The sequence below is a fragment of the Mastigoproctus giganteus genome, chromosome 11 (assembly GCF_048544385.1).
Source record: "Mastigoproctus giganteus isolate SK-2022 chromosome 11, ASM4854438v1, whole genome shotgun sequence".
In the NCBI taxonomy this organism is placed as follows: domain Eukaryota; kingdom Metazoa; phylum Arthropoda; class Arachnida; order Uropygi; family Thelyphonidae; genus Mastigoproctus; species Mastigoproctus giganteus.
In genome coordinates, this window is record NC_143585.1 from 86117405 (window position 1) to 86140935 (window position 23531).

The window sequence follows — 23531 nt, forward strand, 5'->3', positions numbered from 1 at the left end:
CGAAACTCTACCAATCTTTATAATTTCAATCCCAAGTTGTTCGGTTATTTTGGAATGTTCAATTTGGTTCTTATTGGATTGATGAAAAATAGTATATATCTTATCAATAAATATTTTAAAATGATTTACTTGCTTTATTTCCTTTATCGAATCATCTAAAACAAGATGGAGGCGATGATTTAAACAGTGCCATATTATTATGTTTGGAAACTCTTTTGCAATCCTAGTGCTCACTCCAGATTTTCTCTCAAGCAAAACGCTGGCACCATCGGAGCAAAATCCTATTAAATTTTTTTCTAGGTAGTTAGTTTTTTTTCCATAACTGAAGAACATATTGTCTCTGCATCTTGTTTTTCCAATTCAACTAGTTCAACGAAAATTGTTAGTGATGTAACTGAATCCAAGGCCAATTCTAATACAACAAATTCTGATTTTGGTTTCTTATTAAAAAAATCTGTCAAACTCTATTGCCTTTTCATCCTTTTAAGGGCTACTGCAAAAAAATTTAAAATGTTTTATTTTAATATATTGTAGAGCAGGAGCGGATATGTGCCTATATATTTGAATATTTTTACTGGTTCTATCCACGTGTGGTCATATTATAAACTTTTATAAACAAAGCACTATGCTTATACCATTGATAAACATCAGTCAGAACATACATTTTCTTCATTTTATCGATACTAAACGAAATTTCTTGCTGAATTAATAAATGGCATAGGCTATGCAGATTAAATACGATAGAATACCAGGCGCCCACCTTAGAGAGAACTCTGATCACAAGTGCCATTTTAACAACCGGTTCGCCGAACTCAACAAAAAATTAGGTATTGGTTCTGCCGAACCGGTGCGAACCGGCTGAATCCCACCACTGGTTACATCTACCCATATGCAGTGAAAGTGAAAGTGTGTTTAGGGTCAAATGGCACCAAATTTCTCCCATCTCCGTGTAGTTTACATTGTGGGTGAACCAGTTGACTGGAAAAGCCAGAGATTTAAAAGTGTGTGGGAATTGTATTTGTATGGTGTCGTGTACCGTTGTTCATCTGATCATTTCGCAGCTGGACCCCTGCTGAGGCCCAACGCTGTCCCATTTTAGCCACGTGGAGGCAGACCAGGAACTCACTTGACTTAAGTTACTCTGGCAGGTCCTGACGCTTAATTTCCTGAGATTTCTGCAGCTAAGACCTAAAAAAAATTTTTTTTAAAAATTGAAGGTATACAAATAAATAAATAAAAATTATATATATATATATATATATTTTTTATTATTATTATTATTTATTTATTTTTATTTTATTTTTTTTGCTGGCTCTCAGATATGGGCAGCCTGGGAGGGAATTTGCCGGCACCCACCGTATAGCACTACGTCCGGTGGGTGCGGGATTTTTGTGCATGAGGCACTGTTAAAATACTAGACCAGGCCCAGTACCAAGTGACTATGGGCGGCCATTAGGGAGCAGCTGTGCAGGTGCCAGCTGCTCCCTGGTGGCAAAGAGGCCTACCATACAGGTCTGTTTTGCAGTGGTTCTGCACAAATTCAGTTTTTCAAGTGGAGATAGACGGAAGTCTAGGTGCCACGTTAGACATAATAATAATAATAATAATAATAATAATAATAATAATAATAATAATAATAATAATAATAATAATATATAATTCCTCTTTTGCTTAATATTCCTATAATGATACACATTTAAAACAAGCATTTTCATGTTACGGGTTACCCGAGCGGTAGCTTATTCACCAAACTGAATTTTTTCTTTAAATTGCGTGTCTGCTCTGTATTAGAGATGCAGAACACACACGCAATTTAATTTTGGATTCTCGGAATTGCAGTGGAGATCCCGATGGGGAATGGCGAACTATTCGGTTTAGGCTGGTCGCCCTAGGGTTCATGCTAGCTTGCGACGTTCCTACCCTTTGGTGGAGCAGGGTGATGCGAAATCAACGTTTTCCCTGAGAGAAAATCAGCAAAGGAATTTGAAAGCTGACTAATATATAGACGTAGTCTGCGCGGCTAGCACAGTACTTTCGTGACCGTCCTCCCCACACCGGGTGGAAAAGGTCTTTGTTCCAATCCCGTCGATGAAGCGAGGAAATGTAATGGGCTTTTTTCACTCCGTGGCTGAATTAGTCGCTCTCAGGCGTAGCTAGCAAGGTTTACCCCCCCCCCCTCAGAAACTGGGGTTTATCATCCAGCAAAAGAATATTCTCTGCCGAATTCTGGCTTCTAAAATGGGCCAACAGCAAACTCCACCTTCCCCCAGCTCTCAGATCAACGCAGTTAGCAGAAGCTCTTCAACTACGCAGGCTCCGGTCCTACATCGCAGAAAGAAGGCTGCTGTTCACCAATATAAACATAAACCGGTAAAATTACAGAGCCGAACTTCTGGGATCACTGCTCTGGGCGCATTCCTCCCCCTTATCTCCGGTCTTCAGCACAGCTGCTAGCAAACCGTAACCGGCTAGTACTAACTGACAGATTCCTGCCAAAGCAAATGCTACCCTCACTGCAAGCCATCGACGGGGACCTCCAAGAAGTGGTCAATAATAAAAAATACAGGAAGGGTATCCTCGTCGAACTGAAAATGTAAAACTGTGCTTTGTTAATAATCTGATTTATCTTTTTTTCTCATGTGTATCTCTTTTGTAAATATGTTTTGTTAACCCCTGGCACCACCATGCCGTGACGGGACTAATTGTATGTCTATCATTGCTGCAATTAAAGATTCTATCCTAAAATGACAAATCGACTATAGAACATACGCAACTAACAGACATAAGAGATACAGCACGGCAGATTATTCGGGTGGCCTAAAAATAATATTACATAAACGTTTACATTCGTGAGGGAAAGGAACTTAATTTATTTGTAAAGATGTGAACGCGTCAGAGGCGGACTGGCCATAAGACTTACCGGGGAAATCCCGGTAAGTCTTATGGCCAGTTCACCTCTGACACAGACCTCCGGCCCACCGGAGGTCGGTGTCAGAATCAATATTACAAGATTCTGACATCAATATTTGATGTCAGAATCAAAATCACACCGACCTCCGGTGGGCAGGAGGTCAGTGTGATTTTCAATATTACACTCTGACTCCGGTACATTCTAATTGTTTTCCCTGCTAAGCATTTTTGACCCAGTCCGTTTCTGGAACGCGTTCGCTCCTGCTTCAGGTTCATTCGAAAGGAACTAGTTCACACGAACTTGTCCCTTTCACGCTATGCTGTAAGGCAAGGATACTGAAACTTTGCGATACTACGACCTTGTAAAATAGTAATGAATTTGTGCAACCCCCGGATTACTCCATAAATAATACCAATGATTTCATTTTGGTTAGCGCTTGACAAGAAATACAGTATACTACTCATTTTTAATAATTTAATTTTAATTTATATATCAAATTATGCTATGATAGATGCATGCAACTTTATAGCATGATACCGTTGTATTGGAAATAAACTAAAAGAGAATCACATATAGAACTTAATGTAAAATTTTGAAATATTTTGCGATCCACCTCTCTCGCACCCCCTAGTTTGAGTACCCCTGTTGTAAGGTAAACACAACCACAGAGAAGTAAGATATGTTACTACTCTGTGAATATAACATTGCAGAGATGTGTTCATACGCCACAGACTAGAGAGGAATCATCACATACATATAACCTCATTGTTGAAGAGGGCGCTTTCTGGTAACGTTTAGAGAGTAGGCTATATTTTAATATTATAAAAAAGGGAGATATCGTCTGCTTTTGTAGGTTATCTGTGTTTCTATCTAATTTTGTAGTTTTAGTTTGTGCTTAATAGGAGTTGCATTACATTTTTTTTTTCGTTCCTGGAGACTTACTTACCGTTACATCTCGCCATTTGATTATTACTTATTGTTTACATTTTTATTAAATGCTTGCGGTTTCTTATCAACTGTGCTTTACGTTATTTGTAGAGCATGTGGTCACATGCCGCTGAACTTTCCGGTGGAAAGTTCATCGGCAGATTACATATACAGTACTTGTGATGCTCAGGAGCATATAATATTTTTTTCACTCCATTATATACAGGGCAGGGGTCAAGAATCAGAGTAATTTTGTTTTCTTTGTTCCCAGGCTGCCTACCTGGTTTGCTCCTGGATGAAAATAATTCTTTTATAATAATTCTTTTATAATAAATATTTCTTCGTGCATTATTATTTCTATCTGAAAATGCAGCGGCTTTGACGTGTTACGCGGCGTGTCGGTAAATGATTTCATTACTAGCTTATAAGCAGTCATAAAATAAAGTGAGAAACGCGAAACGAACAGGTTTTAATGGAATTTATGCGGTGTTCATATATACTGACGATGACATATGTTTATATCTGTTTCACCTTCCTAAATATGACAGATTTCGACATTCCCAGGAAATAGAATCAAATCCCCGCTTTTCAAAATTTAACAGTTGGTTTATCGGCTTTACTTTAATTTAACCCCCACTTCACACTATTTTTACTTTTCTATCTAATTAATTTTATCACGGTATAAATCTGGGTTTTATTTGCGGTAGTGCAGCCAGGCCATTGTGACCGGATATGCAACGTAAGCATTGCCTACGGGTAGTCAGTAGGGGACTAGAAATGTCTCATTGTTGGTTGTAGCTTTTTTTTACATAAACATAGCTATCAGCAAACTGGGTTTGCTACTTAGTTGTTGTTGTTTCGGTTTTTAGGAGCATTAGCAACTAAGGCCATATTGCTCCGGGAATATGCGGTGGTCATTCCCTTGACCTTTCCGCATCCTCCGTATTTGGTGGTGACGGGCTCGAACTCCGGTATAAACAAGAAGCGTGTGCTACCCACTGCTGCTCCTTCCCACCTGGCTGCTACTTAGTGCATCGATCGCGTATTGTGGAGGCACTTCGCCACGAGTTGCCTTAGTATTACAGTACCTACCCTAATTAAAAGGCCATGCTCAAGGGGTGAAGTATGTTGCTTTTTATTAAAGTATATTCTACTGTATAGATTCAGGTTTTTACTCTGCATGGAGTCTCACTGGCAGGCAGATAGGCATTGGGAAGACCTGCATAACCCAGTAACAAGATATATTTGCAATATGTGAAATGGAGCAGACAAGGTTGAGTCTAGGGCAAAAGCCTCAAGCTGTGAAAGTTATGTCGTACATGTTGGGCAGAGCCTTTTTTCTGTATGTATCTATGAGCAAACTGGGTTTGCTACTTAGTGCTTCAGTTGTGGTGGGATTTTGCCATGAGATGCCTTGGTATTGAAAAACTCTAAATAAAAAGTACTACTCCAATGGAGAAGTATGTTGCTTTTATTTAAAGTGTATGTCATTACCCAGACCTGGTTTTTGACCCTGATTGGAGTCTCATCAGTGTAGGCATTGTGAATGGTATCAAAATAATTGTATAGACAAAATATGAGAAAAGTAATCTCAAGTAGAATAAAAACACAATGAAAATTAAGTACTAGTAGTTTTGTGAACAGCAAATGTCAGTCACGAAAGCATTGTGGGATCTTTACCAAATGGTCCCACTTCCAGAATATTTTGTGTGATGATTCAATACAAACTTACTCTTTACTTTTAAAAATAGTGGACAGTATTTTCATTCCTTTTCTAGAGGCAGCAAATAGCTTAGTGACAGCACTGGGTGTAGACAGCCTTGCCAATCATCTGGGTAGGTTAGAGGGGGGGGGATGTCCTGAGAAATCACTCCAACCGTTCCTAGTTGGCTGAGTGATGTGTCCATTGCTATTATTAATAAGGCCTGCTTTACTGTATGGTGGTTTTTTTCTTCCCTGAGACAGCTTTTTGTAGTTTTCCATATTCAAAAACATGATGACAATACTATTAATGTGAACATTGGCAGGGTTACCATTTTCTCTGTATGGCTTACTCTCTTCCATCATAGAATAAATCGCCATTCAGCTACTGACCCTTTCACAAGCTCAATATGGAAAAAACAGCTTTCTCTATTAATAATAATAATAGCAGCAGACACTTGTCATGCAGCCAACTAGGAGTGGCTGGAATGAACTCCTAGCATCTCTCTCCCTACACAAACACACTCAGACAGTTGAGGCTGGCTGCAAAGGGCGCCTCCATAGCCAGGTGGGCAGGAGCGGCAGTGCGTAGCACACACTTCTTGATTAGACCGGGGTTCGAGCCTGCGACCACCAAATACGGAGGATGCGGAAAGGTCAGGGAATGACCACCACATATCCTCAGAGCAATATGGCCTTAGTTGCTAATGCTCCTAAAAACCAAATAACAACAACAACTGGCTGCAAAGTGTGAGCTTCCTCCATTGATCTTCAGGCATCTCACAGCAAAAGACAACAGGACTGTAGAACTGAACTCTTGCTTCTTTCATCATATGATGGTAGCTTCGAGGAACTCTTCAGTTGTGATTTTTCTAATTTGTTGTTTGTGCTTTCAGATATTTGTAGTGCTTATATACTGCAATAATCTGTAATTTTGCATTCTAATTAATTTTATATTATACAACTAAAGTTGGAGAGACCTCAAATATTTGGTTATTTAACGTATAGAATGTATTAAATCAATCTAAATTATAGGGAAAAAAAAAAAAAAAACAGTTGCAGTGCAGTGTTGTTAGGCACATGCAGAGGAGTTGGCAAAGCATACCCATATGCAGGGTGCATGTTTTTTGTATTGTATAGTGTCAAATAAGGAAGATGCCTTACTCATTTTCAGTAGAATAATTACAGATTCTGGGTTCCCTCTCATTAACAGCACCAGCATGCTCTTTAACTTTCCACTGCTTATGTGGTGACTGATAGACATCACTTAAAATTATTATTTTTTTTTTTTTCAAATTTTAAAATGAAATCATGTCCTGCTGTGTACCTTCCCACCCCAGTTGATTATTAATCAACTTATTAATCTCTAAATGATTAATAAGTACCTTCTGTTTTCATTTTAATATACTCTGCGTTACAAGAAATCAATTTTTTGGTTATTGTTGAATGCCAGAAACGGTGTCAATGTTTCTTGTATGCATCTTCCAAACTCATGTATGTCACAGTGCAGTTCTAGCAGGAACTGTCTAATCTTGTTAATAGAGCTTTGGTTTTGCTGGCTTTGCAGAACTAACACGAACAATTGACAAAAATATGCATCTTCATGTTATTATTATTATCATTAGCCATATGGTGCAAGGAAGCCTGAGGCTTATGTTGCACCAGCCAAAAAAAAATTCTGAATTACCCCAATAGAGAGAGAGAAGTAGATGGGACTCACCAAGAAAGAGAAGAATGATGATATCCAGCTGGGAACTCTGGGTGTGCCAAGCCCATACTCACCAGATGTGAGCCTCTGGGGATACCAGATGCCACATTAATAGGTGTTTCAATTTGGAGGATGAGTGGCTATGAAAATTCTAAGAAAGACAATAAAAACATTCTTTATTATTCTCTTCTTTCTTCTCCTTATGGGTTTTATTCCATCCTGCGATGGGTAATGGTACCAGATGCATGTGGAGATTGTTATGTCCAGCTATTATTATTGGGCGAGGAACTCTAACTGTCCTACAGGTATTTAATATTGTGGTTCTTAGGAGTTCTTTGTAGGTGTTCTCTGGGAGGCCTATTGCTGCTAGGTTCATATGCAGGCTCTGTAGCACCATGCTGGTGGTTGACACAGTGATCAGGATGGTTGTTACTTGTTCCATGTGCTACATCTCTTTAACTTCCTGTCTAAGTTCTGTGTATTTCCTGATCTTTTCCTCATAGGTTTTTTGGCAGTTACTGGTGTTGGGCACTGCTATGTTGATCATATAGGTAGCCATTTCCTTCTTGTCGATGAGGGTTATGTCCCATCTGGTGCATGGAATCATCTTGTCTGTTCTTATGGTGCAGTCCCCAGTACAGCTTGTGGTTAGTGGTCTCTGGTATGGCCTGAAGTTTGTACTTTTAATGTGGTATACTTTCTTTGCTAGCTTTTGATGTATTATCCTTGTGACCGGTTGTATTTATTATTATTAATTGCTCTCATTTATTGTTTGATATTTTGTAATTGAGATGAGAAAATCATAATTAATAGAACACCATTTTCAATTCAGTAAAAAAGATAAAAATTTATTTTTTATAATAAAAAAAAGGTATCTCACAGATGCACAAGAGTATATTTGTTTCATTTAGAATACAAGCAGTGGAGGGTTAAAAATCCATATGATACCCGAGTTCCCTCTCTGTTGGTGGAAGACCTGGCAGAATGTTTGTTTTGCTAGTGCCCATTTGTGTTATGTGGGACCAGTTTTCAGAAATTTTACTAGTGCAGATACATGTCACATTTTATGCAGCATGAAATTTACTTTTTTAATAAAAGAAAAATGTACAATTTAAATTCTGTACTGTGTAAAGAAACAAGTTTATCTAACCTGATATGATCTGGGTAAGGTTTTAAAGTACTGTCTTATGTTTTAGTTTGGTAATATAGTAAATCTCAGTAATTTGGACCCTCTGCTTCCAATTGCCTTCTTAAAAAATGCTGGTATTTTATTTATGCAAAATGGAGACTTTCCATAAATAAGAATTTAATGAACAGATTGATTTCATGATCAATTTGCAAAAGATGTAATGTCATTCAAAAGAAATATTAATATTGGACAGGATATTAATTAATTAATTTATTTATTTATTTGAAATAATACACATATTACAGTGCTTTAGCAATTCACTTGTATGTAGAAATATAAAATAAGAATTAACACGAATGTACAATAATCAATAATATAACTATTTATGCTTTGAACAACATACAATGACATGAATAATAATAAAGATTGAGAGGCAAAATATATCCTTGGTTAGTCTTAGTTAAACATGACAGGTTAATAGTAGAATTGAAGAAAAAAAATTACTTTAGCATACCAAGAGTCAGCCGCTTGAACAAATTTTTGGGAAACAAAAATAGCAATCCTGTAAAGATTAATTAATTTCATAGCATCAAACATCATTATATAATTAAGACATGTTTATTATTAGATAATGCTTGCACATCTTACTGATGAAATTTTATCAGCAGCAATGGCGATATCTAGCATATTTTCTTACCATCCAATACCATAGGCTTTCTACTATGGATTAGGCAGCCATCATCATCAACCATTTTCAATCCACTGCAGGATGAAGGCCTCTCCAGCAACTTTCCACTTCCTTTTGTTTTGTACAATAGCCATCCATTTACTACCCACAAACTCATGAATTTCATCTATCCATCTCTGCTGTTGTCTTCCAGGTTTTCTTCTAGCTCCTCTGGGTACCATTCTGTTATTTTCTTAGTCCATCTGTCATCATGTCTTTGAGCTATGTGTCCTGCCCAAGACCATTTTAGTTCTTTAGTTTTGATAAGAATGTCCTTTACTTGTGTTTCTCTTCTTATCTAACAGTCTCATTCCCAATATAATTCGTCGCTGTGTAGTTCTCAGCTTCTCTTCCATTCTTTTGGCGAGTGCCCAAGTTTGTTTCACTTCCATAAGTCATGGTGGGGAGTATATATTGGTTCATTATTTACGTTTCAGACAAACTGGGATATTGCTCCTCAGTATGTGACTATATTTTCTGAATGTTATCCATCCAAAATTTATTCTTCTCTTGACTTCCAGACATTTATCATTATTACAGCTAATAACTTGTCCCAGATAAGTATATGACTCCACCTTTTCAATTACTGCTCCTTCAATCATTGTCTCTTTCTGTGGCATACTTGTTCATTATTACTTTTGTTTTAGCCATATTCATCTTTAGTCCAAAATCCTTACTAACTGTGCATAACTGATTAAGATTTTCCTCTAATTCTTTGGGATCGTGGCTTATGACCACAATGTCATCTGCAAATCGTAAATGGTTTAGGTACTCTCCACATTGGTTTGGGTACTCTTCACATTGATGCCTTTCTGCGACCAGTCTAATCTTCTGAAAGCTTCCTTTAGGGCAGCAGTAAAAAGCTTTGGAGATATTGTGTCTCCTTGTCGAACTCCTTTCTCGATTTTAAATTTGCTACTGTTTTTGTCTAGTCTAATAAAGGAGGTAGCATTCTCATATATTTTCTTCAAAATCATAATATATGGGGTATCTATGCCTTGTCTTTCCAGTGCCCAAAACATTGCCTTATGCTGTATGGAGTCAAATGCCTTTTCATAATCCACAAATGCCAGGCATAAAGGTGTTTTATATTCATTTGTTTTCTCCATTAGCATTGATATTACACGAAGGTGATCCATAGTTGAGAATCCTGTCCTAAAGCCAGCTTGCTCTTTCGGTTGATTCTCATCAAGTATTCTTTCTAATCTGTTAGTAATGATCCTTGTGAATAACTTGTAGATGTGGGATAACAAGCTAATTGGTCTATAATTTCCAATTTCTGATTTATTTCCTTTCTTATGCAGCAAAACTATGATTGCATAATTCCACTCCTTAGGCATCACACCTTTTCTAATGCATTTTGTGAAGAGTCTTGCCAGTTTTTTGTCATGTCTCTTCTTCCCAATTTTAACAACTCTGCAGTAACTTCATCTTCCCCGGGGCTTTCTGATTCTTCATTTTCTTCAATGCATGTTCTACCTCATCAGGAAGAATATCGAGTATGTCGTATGTGTCACTAATTTGCGATCCATCTTCCCCACTGCTGGCATCATTCCCTCACTCCTTGTATAATTCTCTATAGTAGTCTTCTGCTATTTGAATTATGCCTTCTCTGCTATTTATAAGTACACCATCGCTGTTTTTCAGTTTCAGTATCATTTGTCTTTCTGTGTTACTGCTCATGGCTGCTGATTTAAGTCCTTTGTTTCCCCTTAATGCTTGTTCTACTTTTCTTGTGTTAAATCTTATATCCTCTCTGAGTCTCTTTCTAATGGCTTTGCATAACTCAGTATACCCAGTTTTCTCCTTGTCAGTATTTATCTTTCTCTTCATTTGTCCCCTTCGGTTCATGACAAGTGTTTCTTGACTAATTTTTTCTTATTTGGATTTCTTTTTACCTATAGATTTCTTGGGCTTTATCACTTTCAGAAAGTTGTAATATTCCTCGTCGATATCTTGGTCCTGAACAGCCTGCTGAAGCTCAAACATGTTCTTAAGTTCCAGTACATACTGCTTCTCCTCTTCTGTTATCTCAAAGACCTTCATATTATTTACTCGAGTCAATTTTTTCCTTTCTTTTCTTACATCTATATCAAGTGTGCATCTTACCATTCTGTGATCACTTCCAACATTTACCTTGTTGAGGACGGTAACATCATTCACAATATATCTTCTGTTAGCGAGGATGAAGTCGATTTCATTAGTTGTTAATCCGTTTGGACTTTTCCATGTCCGCTTCCCGTTCACCCTTTTCTTGAAAAAAGTGTTCATTACTGACAATCCTTGAGATTCTGCGAATTCCACAAGTCTTTCACCTCTTTCATTTCTTTCACCAATTCCAAAATTTCCTATAGTTCCCCTTTCTGCATTGTTTGTCTTTTTCCAACCTTAGTATTGAAGTCCCCCATAATGATAGTGTAGTGGGTTTTCTGCTCATCTAGAAGACTCAATTTCGGTGTACATTTCTTCAACCTCTTCATTATCATGGCATAAATCATTATAACCTTTAGCTTGTATCTCTTAGAAATCCTGAGTATTAGTCTTGACACCCTTGGTGATGTACTTTTGAATTCCAAAATGTTGTTTTTTATATCTTTATGGACCAGAAAGCCAACCTTCGCCCCTTTCACTGTTTCCATTGGCATACAGCAGATTTCCACTTGGTAAACTTATGTGATTAATTTCTCCTTGTTTCAGCCAAACCGATGATATTCCAATTCGCACTTTCTAATTCCTTTTTCAGCTCTAATATCCTGTCTTCACCGATGAGTGATCTTACGTTGTAACAGGCCAAGTTCAATTTTCATGCATGGCAGCCTGGTTGTACCCAGAGATTCTTAGCACCCTCTGCTTCCACTCTGAGGCAGCCATACTCTGCTGTAAATGTTTTTACTAATGAAAACATGTTTTTTTTTTTTTTCCCCCAATGATTTTGACAAGGGAAGAAAAGAGTGCAGCCAATATTAAAATTTAAATGTGAAAGTACAATTTTCAAGTGGGCTGCAAGTTGGAATGAAGGAAAGTAGATTACACAAGAACATCACTGTTTAATTGCTTGAAAAAAGCAATTAAACAGTGATGTTCTTATTTATACAGATGAACAAAAATTCTTGTACAAGAATGGAAAAATGGTTATCAATTTGAGTGATGTAAGAATGACTAGAAGATTCCAATGAAATAGTTTCGAGGGGGTGAAAATCTAGATGAAGTGAAGAAAAGGGATAAGTTGGATTACATGAAAGTAGAAGCTACCTAAGCACACTTATTAAATTTTCTAATTCTGAAAAATCAGAATTAGGAAAATTCTGATTTTTCAGTGATTGGGAAGGAAAAGGCTGTGTATGTCTGATTAAATTTATAGTTATTAACATTTAACACAAAGTTTTATTGTTTAAAAAAATCATTCTTCTGTTCGTATTCCATTTTGTTTTTATTATAAAGATTTTCATAAAATTTTCTTATTCTTTTCATATGGCCATCTAACTTAATATATGTTGCTGAATTGTGAATAAATTTGCTTATTTTTTGAACTATGACTTTAAAAATATGCGTATGAAATTATATAATTTTGACTACCCTCCCACCCACCCAAATCTGAATTAGTGAGGTTCTACTATAAATGTTTTTGAATAACATCATTGATAACATCAGTAAAGGGATGGAGGGCATGATGTCAAAATTTTCAGAGTGTGTTATGAAGATTGGGAGAGTGATTAATGATCAGCACCAAATCAGTGCTCCTGCAGATGATTTTATTAGAAAACATTTTTCAATTCTTAGAGTTTCATTTTGTTTGGTTACTTAATTCTATAATCATACTTGAAACATAGGGACTTTGTGCAATTGAAGAGGCAGAGAAAACCTAGAAATTTCAACAACTCCTGGAGATATAGGAGATAAAATAAGAAATTAATGTGATGGAAATGAACCACGGAACTTCATTTTCAACTTTGAGGCTAACAATTTTTTTTTTTCATCCAGGAAAATGATTTTGGATGGTACACAGCACAGATTTACAGTGTACCTTATTGTAAAATATATTGTTTACTCTAACAAGGACTTTTATTTTAGTCTATGCTTGCTTCTTGATTGAATTTTCTTGTGTGTAAGTCTTCCATTCAGGTTGTTTATGGATCTTCCTGTGTAGTAGGCAGACCAGTGTAACTGGTGGTAATGATGTTCTTCTGACTTTTGTTTTTATTTATGCTAGATATTCAGCTTCTATTTTTAATTGCTGAATCTATACTTTCCAAAAAAGTTTTAATTTGAAATAGGAAATTCTTATTGAATAGTCATGTTCTAGAATTTTCCCTCATAGCTACCCATAAAATCAACTTAATCTAAGGATAAGATCAACTTAATGTACTGTACCATTCTACTCCATAAGTAGAAGGGTTTAGTGGAAGTTGCATCATTTAGTAAGAGCCCTGATGAAATCTTTCTCCCTGGTAAAGTACTTACCACAGACACATCTCTTCATTAAAGTAAAAAGTGATGATTGGATAATGGTGGATTCACCACTATCCAACCACTTAGACCCTGAGTAAATCAAAACAAATACTGCGTGTTTTATGACCTTATGTTGCATAACAACAATTCATGTTATTTGTTTTGTATGTTATTTAGTGGTTGGTTAAAAATTTGAAAAATTTAAACTAAATTTAAACTTAATTTTTAATTACTATTAATCACCTAAATCATTTATTGAGTTTTAGGTGCATCAGCAACTAAACCATATGGCTCTATCCTGTATTATGTATACAGGCAGTTCTCGCTTTACGAGTTCCCGGATTTACGAGTTTTTTTTTTTTTTTTTTCAACGTATCAAGTATTAACAAAATCGAATATATGAACATTAATTACAAAAATTAATGTTAAACATTCACAAATACTGTATTTCAAACCACGGGCATAGCTATACAATACAGTGTATTAGCATTAGTAGAGGCACATGATGCAAGAAAGCAAGCTTATGCAGCATCAGCCAAAAAAAAAAAAAAAAAAAAACACTCCCATTTCACCCCTCCGTTCGTTCAAAATACCTGTCCAGCTGAGCCTTAAATTTATTTAGGCTATCAACTTCCACAACAAGGGATGGAAGTCTGTTCCACCAACCAACTACCCGCTGGCTAAAGGCAAATTTCAGCACATCTATCCTACATCTGTCGTTCCTCAATTTGAATTTATGCCCTCACAGGTGATTATTCTGAGCAAGAGGAAGAATCCCATTGGCATTGAACATGCCCAAACTATTCAAGGCTTTATACACCTCTATCAGATCACCTCGCCGGTGCCTAGTTGCCAGACACTGTCATTTTCAAAACTTAAGCATTTCTTCGTAAGGCTTAAGTTTTGCAAACCCTTTGTTCCATTCACTAATATTGTTGCCCTTCTCTGTACTCGTTTCAGCAGCTCTACATCCTTCTTGAAATGAGGCCTCCAGACCTGTATACAGTACTCAAGGTGTGTCCTGAACATTGCCTTATACAAGGGAATAATCACCTCTTTATCCCTGCTAGAAAAATTCCTATATATCATTGACAAGACACCATGAGCTACTCTTGCAGACCATCTGCACTGCTCAGAGAACTTCATATCTGCCTGCACAATTACCCCCAGGTCATTTTTATTCTCTACCACTGTCAGTGTAGTACCACAGAGTTGATACGTTGCTCTCGGGTTACTGTTTCCCATGTGTAGTATTTACATTTGTCAATATTAAACTTCATTTGCCACCTCTCAGCCCATCTGCTCAACCTTTGCAGATCCTGTTGCAGCAGCATAGCGTCAGTAGTGTCCTTAACAACCCTGCCAACCTTTGTATCGCCTGAAAACTTGGACATTAGGCTTGATATATCATCATCAATATCATTTATAAATACAGAAAACAACAATGGACCCAACACTGAATGGGCGCCTCTGTAGCCAGGTGGGAAGGAGCAGCAGTGCGTAGCACACGCTTCTTGATTAGACCGGGGTTCGAGCCCGTCACCACCAAATATGGAGGATGCGGAAAGGTCAGGGAATGACCACTGCATATTCCCGGATAAATATGGCCTTAGTTGATAATGCTCCTAAAAACCAAATAACAACAACAACCGATCTATAACTGAAGTCTTGTCTAGATGATCCTGCAGTGCTTCTTTAACCAGTGCCTCCATTAATTTTCCTGGAACAGAAGTTAAACTCACAGGTCTATAATTACTTGTGTCAGACTTTGATTCTCATTTGTGAATTGGGGTCACATTTGCACATCTCCAGTCTATGGGTACCTCCCCTGAGTCCAAAGAAGCTCATAATTATGGCTAAGGGTTCGCTTACTTCCTTTGTGCTGCCTCCTTTAATATAATATAACTGGATAGATCCCATCCACCCTGGGTGCCTTTTTTTTTTTATGTTTATTCTCAACAATTTCTCCTCCACTTTCCTCTCAGTTATTGCAAGATTATCTAGATCACTGCCAGAGTTTACTTCAACTCTGGCATTCCCCTTCCTGAATAACTCCTCATGTGTGAATGTAGATGCAATATACTCATTTAGTTTGTTAGCCACCTGAGCAGGATCCTCAACTGTTGAACCATCAATATCCAGTGGACCAATCTGGTTCATCCCTTTCCTTCTAGAGTTTACATAGGTAAAGAACTCTTTTCTGTTTTTCTTTGCATCCTTTGCCAAGGATTTCTCATAATCTGCCTTTGCCTGCCTAATCTCCTTTGTGACTTGGTTATAGACCAGCTTATATCTGTCATAGGCTTCCATGTCACCCATTAATTTATATGTATCCCATGCATTTTTCTTCTCTGCCATATGTCTCATTAGTTCATCCGACATCCATTTAGGCCTAAACCTTGAACAGTATTTCTTAGTTGGTATGTAAAGCCTAGTAGCTTCCAAGATAAGTTCTTTGAATGAGGCCGACTGGGCTAGCTGGGTGGATAAAGTGCCTGCCTGGCAACCCAAAGGTCGCGGGTTCGAATTCTGCCTCGGGCTTGGATCAGAGTACAAAATGCAAAAACCTTGGGAGGTGCAATATGGCCACAGAAGCTGATGCGCCAACAACTAAAAAAAAAAAAAAAAAAAAAATTCCCATTTTGAATTTGCTGTTGGTAACATCATCAGTTGATCCCACTGTATAGAATTTAAATACTGTCTCAGACCATCGTAGTCACCTTTATGAAAGCAAAAACCCTTCCCTTTACCCCCGATGGTAGTTACCTCTTTGAGTAAATCCCACCTCAGCACACTGTGATCACTGCCACCTAGTTGTTCCTTTATCTGCAGATTCTTAATGTATGAAGAATCACTACTGTACCTAGCGTTACAATATTAATCCGTTCCAGAGACACCATTGTATCGTGAAAATATCGTAATGTGAACCCAGTAACACATTGTTTTTTGGTAATTCGTTCCATGAACTCGGAAGTTGAAATTTTTGCTATATAACTCTCTAAAAGGTCTTTGTTTTTACAAATTGTATTAGTTACCAATTCAAATCACTAAAATGCACTACACTTTCATCGTTATCATATGTTCTGTTATAAGAACCAGTTTTGAATGCCTTTATAACATTTTTCTAAAGCACATTTCTGGAGATCACGACCATAAAACAATAAAAACAATTTGCACTTTCCGGTGTATTGGGCTTTTCTGTAACTGCAAGCAGTTATAAACGGGTAATGTGGGCTCATTATTTTTGAGATGGACCTTGCCAGCGTAGCTTCACTGCTGCAGGGTTAAAAGTTAATTTCTGTGATTATAATAATTAGAATTTGTGCACACTTTAATCATAAGCACCAGTACTTAATAAACTAGGTTGACATCTTTCTTGAATCTCACTTTCATAGTTAGGCTCAACTTTTTAGTCACCCTTTATGTATGTATTTGTTTGAGTATATATATGTGTATATCTATAATTTTTTCTTTCTTTTAAGCCATTACATTAATAGAAGACTAATATGGACATGGGACAAAGAATAAATATTGATGAGCCTCGTTGGGATCAAAGTACTTATTGGGGAAGAGCCAAGCATTTTTTTACAACTACAAACCCTCTAAATTTATTGTGCCCTTCTGCTGAATTGGAGAGAGCAAAGAATGTTGTTTCGAAATACAGGTATTTGTTTTATATTTTTACTTGATTTAAGCTCATGAGATGGGATGACCTTCTCTCTCTTTCTCTCTTTCTGTCTGTTTCATTTTCCCTTCAACTAGAACTGTAAGCACTAGTTAGTCCACCCATTTTCTTTCATGTACTCAAAATGCTCAGCATTTTGAGTACAGTGTGTTTCGACAGTTGATATACAAACCTGCGTAACACATGTAGAACTATTGTTAACAACAAATGATTGGTGTTTAAGTAAATTTTAAAACAGAGAGAAATTCCTTATAATTTGTAACAAAAGAATAACCTCCTTATAACGGTGATATTTGTCATAGATGTAATAAAAAATAAAGGGCTTAAATTCAAGTGTAAAAATAAAGTAATGAATCACTTTCTCCCAAATAATTAATTCATTTGTATGACACTGATTTCCAAACTCATTTTATCCATTTACAAGTTCACTGCCCTACCATTAATATCTGGACACCTCTCTGTTGATAGTTCATATCCTGCCCAAGCATCATGTGTCGAACACAACTATAAATATGCTTGTAGGCCTTTGATGAGACTAGTATGATTGTGAATGCAAGTTGCTGCTATCAGTGGAGTTAAGACTTTCAGCATGGAATGATAATAGGGTACGACACAAGCATTTTTTCTGTACATGATATTTCAATAGCTTCAAAGATCCTAAGGTTGATGATTGATGATGAGGAATGAAAATGGGCTGGTGGAATGTGACAGGAGAGCCTTATAAAACATCCACTCCAAACACAGGTCAATGTTGTAGCACAGACAGGCCCTCAGTGAGATGATTGGGACACATGTTAGCACACTAGTGCAGCTGTCCACAAGCCATTAATCACCCCAACTAATGTCACACATCATCCAGCTTGGTGTAAAGCCTGCTATTTTTTGACTATAGACTAATGGAAAGCTGTGCTTTGAAGTGATGAATCATAGAATGTAGTCTATTATCTGATGGTTGTGCCTGGGTTTGGCAGATGCCCAGAGAAAGCTACCTGCTGGACTGTATTGTCCTGACAATGAAGTTTAGCAGAGGCAGCATGATAGTCCTGGGCAGTTTTTCATGGTATGGCCTGGGACCATTGGTTGTTTTGGACAAAATCACAAATTCTGAGGTGTATCTTGTTGTTCTGTACAGTAATGCATTACTGTACAGAACAACTGCATTACCTATGTTGTGGCAGCACATTAGGAATGCCCATACATTTTTATAGACTGTTTGAAGATCGTAATGTAGAAGCATTGTCCTGTATCAGCAGGACAATGCTCCATGTCATGATCTTCAAACAGTCTGTCAAAACTGCATGCATTATAACAGACTATCCTTTACAGGGTTGAGGCCCTCACCTCAGTCTTGTAGATTGAGGTGAGGTCAGGGCCTCAGTTTACAAGACAGAGCTGAGATGGTCATTTCTTTGAAGGCTGAATGGTGGAAAATATCAGAGGATATTTACAAAAACTGGTGGAGAGTTTTCCATGGAGACTAGAGACTGTTATCAAAATCAAAGGTTTCAGCACACACTACTAGTTTTTTTGTAAATAAAGATTATTTGTAGATATGCATCTGTCTGGATATTAATGGTATGGCTGTGTAGTTCTTATATTGATCTTGATATTTGTTGTGGACATTCTTCCAGTAATGATGGATATTTAAGCCTACCATTTGGAGTCTAAAACATTGGAGATCATATTCAGGTTCCACGTTGAGTCAAGTATGACTGAATATTATCTATTCTGTGATTACAAAATCCTTTGCTTGGAGCTTTGTGCTGACACAGTGTTAATTATCTGGCGACATTAGGGAGTCTCTCCCAACTCTGCGTAGTATCTGTGTGATGCACATAGTTCACTGTAAAGGCCAATTGCATGTGTAGAGGGTTTGTGCAGTGTAGTGTTGGGCTGTGTTGTTATGTTCATCTGGCCTGTTAGCAGTGGAGCACTTAGAAAACCAAGGTGTTCCCCCTCATTGTCCTATCCCAGAAGGTAGGCCAGGACACTAGGTAATTAGGGAAAGTAAAAAGGAAAAAGAAAAGAGGTTAGACAAACAGGGAAGATTGGAAAGGAGGATGGAGTAAGAGGGGAGCACAATAAATAAGAGGTGGATGATAGACAGGCGGCATCCACCAAAAAACAAAAAAACATTAAATTTTGCAAACCAAATCTAAGCTAGAAAGGATGAAGGTCTAAGAAGAGAAAATTAGGTTTACAGAACAGATAGAGTTAACAGCTAGTTGGAAAAAAAAAAGAATTGTAAATTAATTTTCTATAGCCTAGGCAGATGGGATAAGAGGGGAGCAGTATAAATAAGAGGTGGATGAGAGACAGGCGGCATCCACCAAAAAACAAAAATACCCTCAAGTTTAGGAAACTAAGCTAGAAAGTATAAAGGTCTAAGAAGCAAAAACTAGGTTTAGAGAACAGATAGAGTTAACAGCTAGTTGGAAAAAAAAATTATAAATTAATTTTCTATAACATAGGAGGGCTAGGGTAATTAAAAAAGTGAAGTTCTATGTTTCACCTGTATACGAAATCAGTTTTGGAAGTTATAGTAATGGTATTTGCTGTATAGTGCAAGGAAACCACAGGCTTTTGCTGCACTGGCAAAAAAAAAAAAAAAAAAACACCCCAAGTAGATAAGAAAACACAAATTATACACTTCCCTCCTCACACTGGTAAGTATCCAGTTGATTTTTGAATTTATTCAAGCTGTCAGCCTCAACTACCTGTGAGGGCAATTTGTTCCAGCTATCAATGACTCGCTGGCTAAAAGAAATTAAAAAGTTAAGATAAGTTGAGCTGTTGTGTTTGGTTGGACAAGTTAAAAAAAAAAGGTTATTAATGTTAATAGTAAATACTGAATTAAATGCTATTGCTTAAATTAAATGTTATTGTTTAAATTAAATTAAATGTTATTGTTTAAATTAAATTAAATGTTATTGTTTAAATTAAATTAAATGCAGCTTTGTACTGAACTATTTGTCACCCTAAACTGTTATCCTCTATCTATGAAGATGACTATTCAGGTGTGAACCATTGTAAACAGGGATCAAGCTATAGTGTTTATGCCACCCAGAGGAAAGTACTAACCTTTGTGACACTAGGTGATAGATGACTCTTATTACCTGTTGCAGTTCCGTTACTTTAAATAATGGATGCATTAAGAAGCAAAAACTGTTTTGCTCTGGAGCAAACATCTGGTATCTTCCTGTCTCTTTGGTCATGCAGTATGAGTAATGTCTTTGGAGGCCTGCTGCTTCTGCTTTGCCATCTCTGGAGGGAGTGCAAGCAGTGCATACAACAGGGATTCAGCATATACATGCTGAGTCCCTGTTATGTTAGGAGTCGGATATATCTTGCTGTGTGTATATGATATCTAAAATTTCACTTATTTATACATCCTTCCCTTTAAATTTTTACCACATCTGCATCAAGACTAGTCAAAGTTATGGAACAAACCTTCCAAAAACTGCCTAATTCATTTTACAAATATACACGGTCTCTTGTGACCTCAATGATGGCCACTTCCATCTACAATCTGGTTGTAAACTCCACTTTTGCTGATAGAATCTCAGTATTGGCTGTCTTAATTACCATTCATCTCATTTTTCCTAATTATTCACTCTACGATTTTTTACACTTTAAAGGTAGTGCTTGTGCATGTTTCTGCTCTAATATCCCTTGTCAGAGGTTTCCTAACTTGGGATCCCCTCTTTTGGATCTTGTTTAGTTCAAATTCTCTTTATCCCATTCTGTAAAATTCATTTTTTGCCTCTGTTGCTCTTCCAACTCAGCAACTTTGAAATTTTGACTTCCTTTCTTTCTTTGAAATATGACTTTCCCCAATATAACTTTTCTAAAATTAAAGTAAATTTCATTAGAGATTTTAGTGTCAGAGCTCCAGTTGGCTTCAGTTTTATAGATGTACAGACTGAGCTGGTAGATGCTGAGGTTTTTGCTATTACTAGTGAGCTCTACCTCTGTTTGCCCGTAACAAGTCAATGTTGCTCCTAAATTCTTTTAATCAATAACCCTTAAAAATACTAATATTTTTATTTCTCACAGTTAGTGTTAGTTCTCCAGAGATCTCATATCACAACTTTCTGATAGTCTCTTCTCCAGTGGCCAATCTCTGCTTTATGCCTCTCTTCCCACAGCCAATCTCTGCTTCATGTCATTTGGCAATACTAGAATGCAAAATGGAATGAGCCGCATTATTCTATTACTGTTTTCCTCAATTACTTTGTATTGTTCAAAAATTTTAAATTTTTAAAAATATTTAAAAATTTTTGAATGTAACATTTGCTCAGATCATGTCACTGAAATTGTTCTTGTAGGGATGAAATCCTTTGTTCCTCATTCCACCTTAAACTGTTTTCCTTTTATCTAAAACATAATTTTCCAAATTATGTACTAAGGCCGTTCAGAATAAGAATATAACATATTGTAATTGACTTGTTTTAAAATCTCCAACTTCATTTTCTGCCAACAGCTCATAGTCATTGTAAAGAAGAAGTTAATAAGAAATCCAAATTCAATTTCGAAAAGAATAAGGGTAGGAAACTTGCTTCTTGTCTAAATGTTAGTTGAGCCTTCTGGTTTCTTCCAAAAGTTATTGGCCACATCTTCTGTCCATCTATATTTCCACCTCTGTTACATATTGAGGGTTCTATTGCACCTTTAAAGATAAAGCTGACTTATCTTACTTTTCCTGTAATTCTTGTGTTGATGATCTTGGTAAATTTTCTACTGGACTGAACATGTTCCAAATAATGCCTCTCTTGGTTTTCTGACAGAAGAATCTTGATGTCTCCAGAACTTGATGGCATTTTTCTGCTTGTTTTCAAAACCTGTGCTCCAGAGCTCTATTACCTTTTAAACTGTGTTATTCTCTCCCTATTATCATCTCATTGCACTTATCTCAATTATTTCCCAAGTTGTGGAGAAATTTGTTGGCTGCTAACACATATACTACTTTATGAGTTAGCCATATCATCCATCTTAATTCCATCTGATAAACAACTGTCAGTTATGGATTCCATCAGTGTTAATCAATTGGTGATATCTTTGACCTATGTTACTCATCTTTGGACAAATTTCATGGAAAAGCATGGTGAAACTCACCCAGTTTCTGTCTGAGGATTTTGAATCATGTTTTGCACAAAGGCCTTGTAAACAAGCTGTCATCTTATGATCTTCTCTCTCCTGGATTGCTGGTTTACTCTCTGTCCAGTTGTTACATCTTCCAAACCTGTATGCAGTGCTCAAGATGTAGCCTAACAATTGCCATATACAATGGGATAATCACCTCTTTGCCCCCTTTTGGCAAAATTCCTGTTTATCATTGAGAGAATCCAGTGGGTTCTAGCAGCTTGTCTTCACTACTCAGAGAACTTCATGTCAGTATATACTCTTACCCAAAAGGCACATTATTCTGAGGTTATTGCCACCAAAATGCAGTACAGTAAAAGCTTTATTATCTGGCCTGCACATGGATTAAGGCATTTTGGTTATCTGAACTTTGCTGTTATCTGGTGCTCCATTAACTTAGGAAAAACCAATGGTTAACAATAGTTAACCATTAGTTTTTCCATTGTAACCAACAAATATTATGTATATGACAAAAGAAGTAAAAGAAGGAATGAAAAGAAGTAAAATTTAATCTATTTAAAAAAAAAAAACATTGCTTAACATCAGTTCAAACTAAATATTTAATCATTCTCTTGATCAGTATAACTAATATGAGTGCTTTTGTTTATGCCGTTTTTTTGGTGGATTACATGAGATAAAATGCATGATTTCATGAGATAAAATGCAAGTAACTACAGCATTCAATTCTCACAAGCCAATATGAGAAATGAATAACCAACTCACAATGATAAACTTTTTATATGCCAAGTGCTACCAGTTGGTAATTACAGTAAATGCTTTAACATCTGGTGCCATTGGGGATTGAGTAGTGCTGAATTTTATAGAGGTATATCTAGTGATTAAGCAGTTTTAGAGAAGCATATTTCAGTGAATATTGAGCACTAATAATTGAACTTATTTGCATACATTTCATAAACATTTATAATGACTATGAAGCCTTCTCTTCCATAGCATTATTATAGAATGGGAGGCAAGTGTGTGACCTTGAGCCTCCTGTTGTTTTTCTACCAACTTTAGTCATACAGAGAATGAGTTGTGTGACTAGTTATAATAGGGGCAAAAACCTTGGTCATGTGGAATTAAATCTGTTGTTTGTGCGTTAGTAAGTTGCTGTTTATGGAAGACATTAACCATAGATTTAGTCAAGCATAC

The 23531-nt window shown here is 36.7% G+C and overlaps 1 protein-coding gene across 4 annotated transcripts in view; it reads left to right on the forward strand.

Moving 5' to 3' along the window:
* The first annotated feature begins 3609 nt into the window (after positions 1-3609).
* Sfxn1-3 (Sideroflexin-1-3) overlaps positions 3610-23531 on the forward strand; it is a 144239-nt gene continuing 124317 nt past the window's right edge. The window contains exons 1-2 of one of the 4 annotated variants that reach the window (XM_090384247.1): positions 3610-3698; positions 17035-17216. In XM_090384247.1, coding sequence (XP_090240373.1) covers positions 17059-17216 — 158 coding nt within the window. In that variant the 5' untranslated portion in view covers positions 3610-3698; positions 17035-17058. Of the gene's footprint in view, positions 3699-3722; positions 3761-4188; positions 4240-17034; positions 17217-23531 lie in introns of those variants that run through there. The other 3 variants (XM_090384246.1, XM_090384245.1, XM_090384248.1) reach the window with 3 other exon arrangements.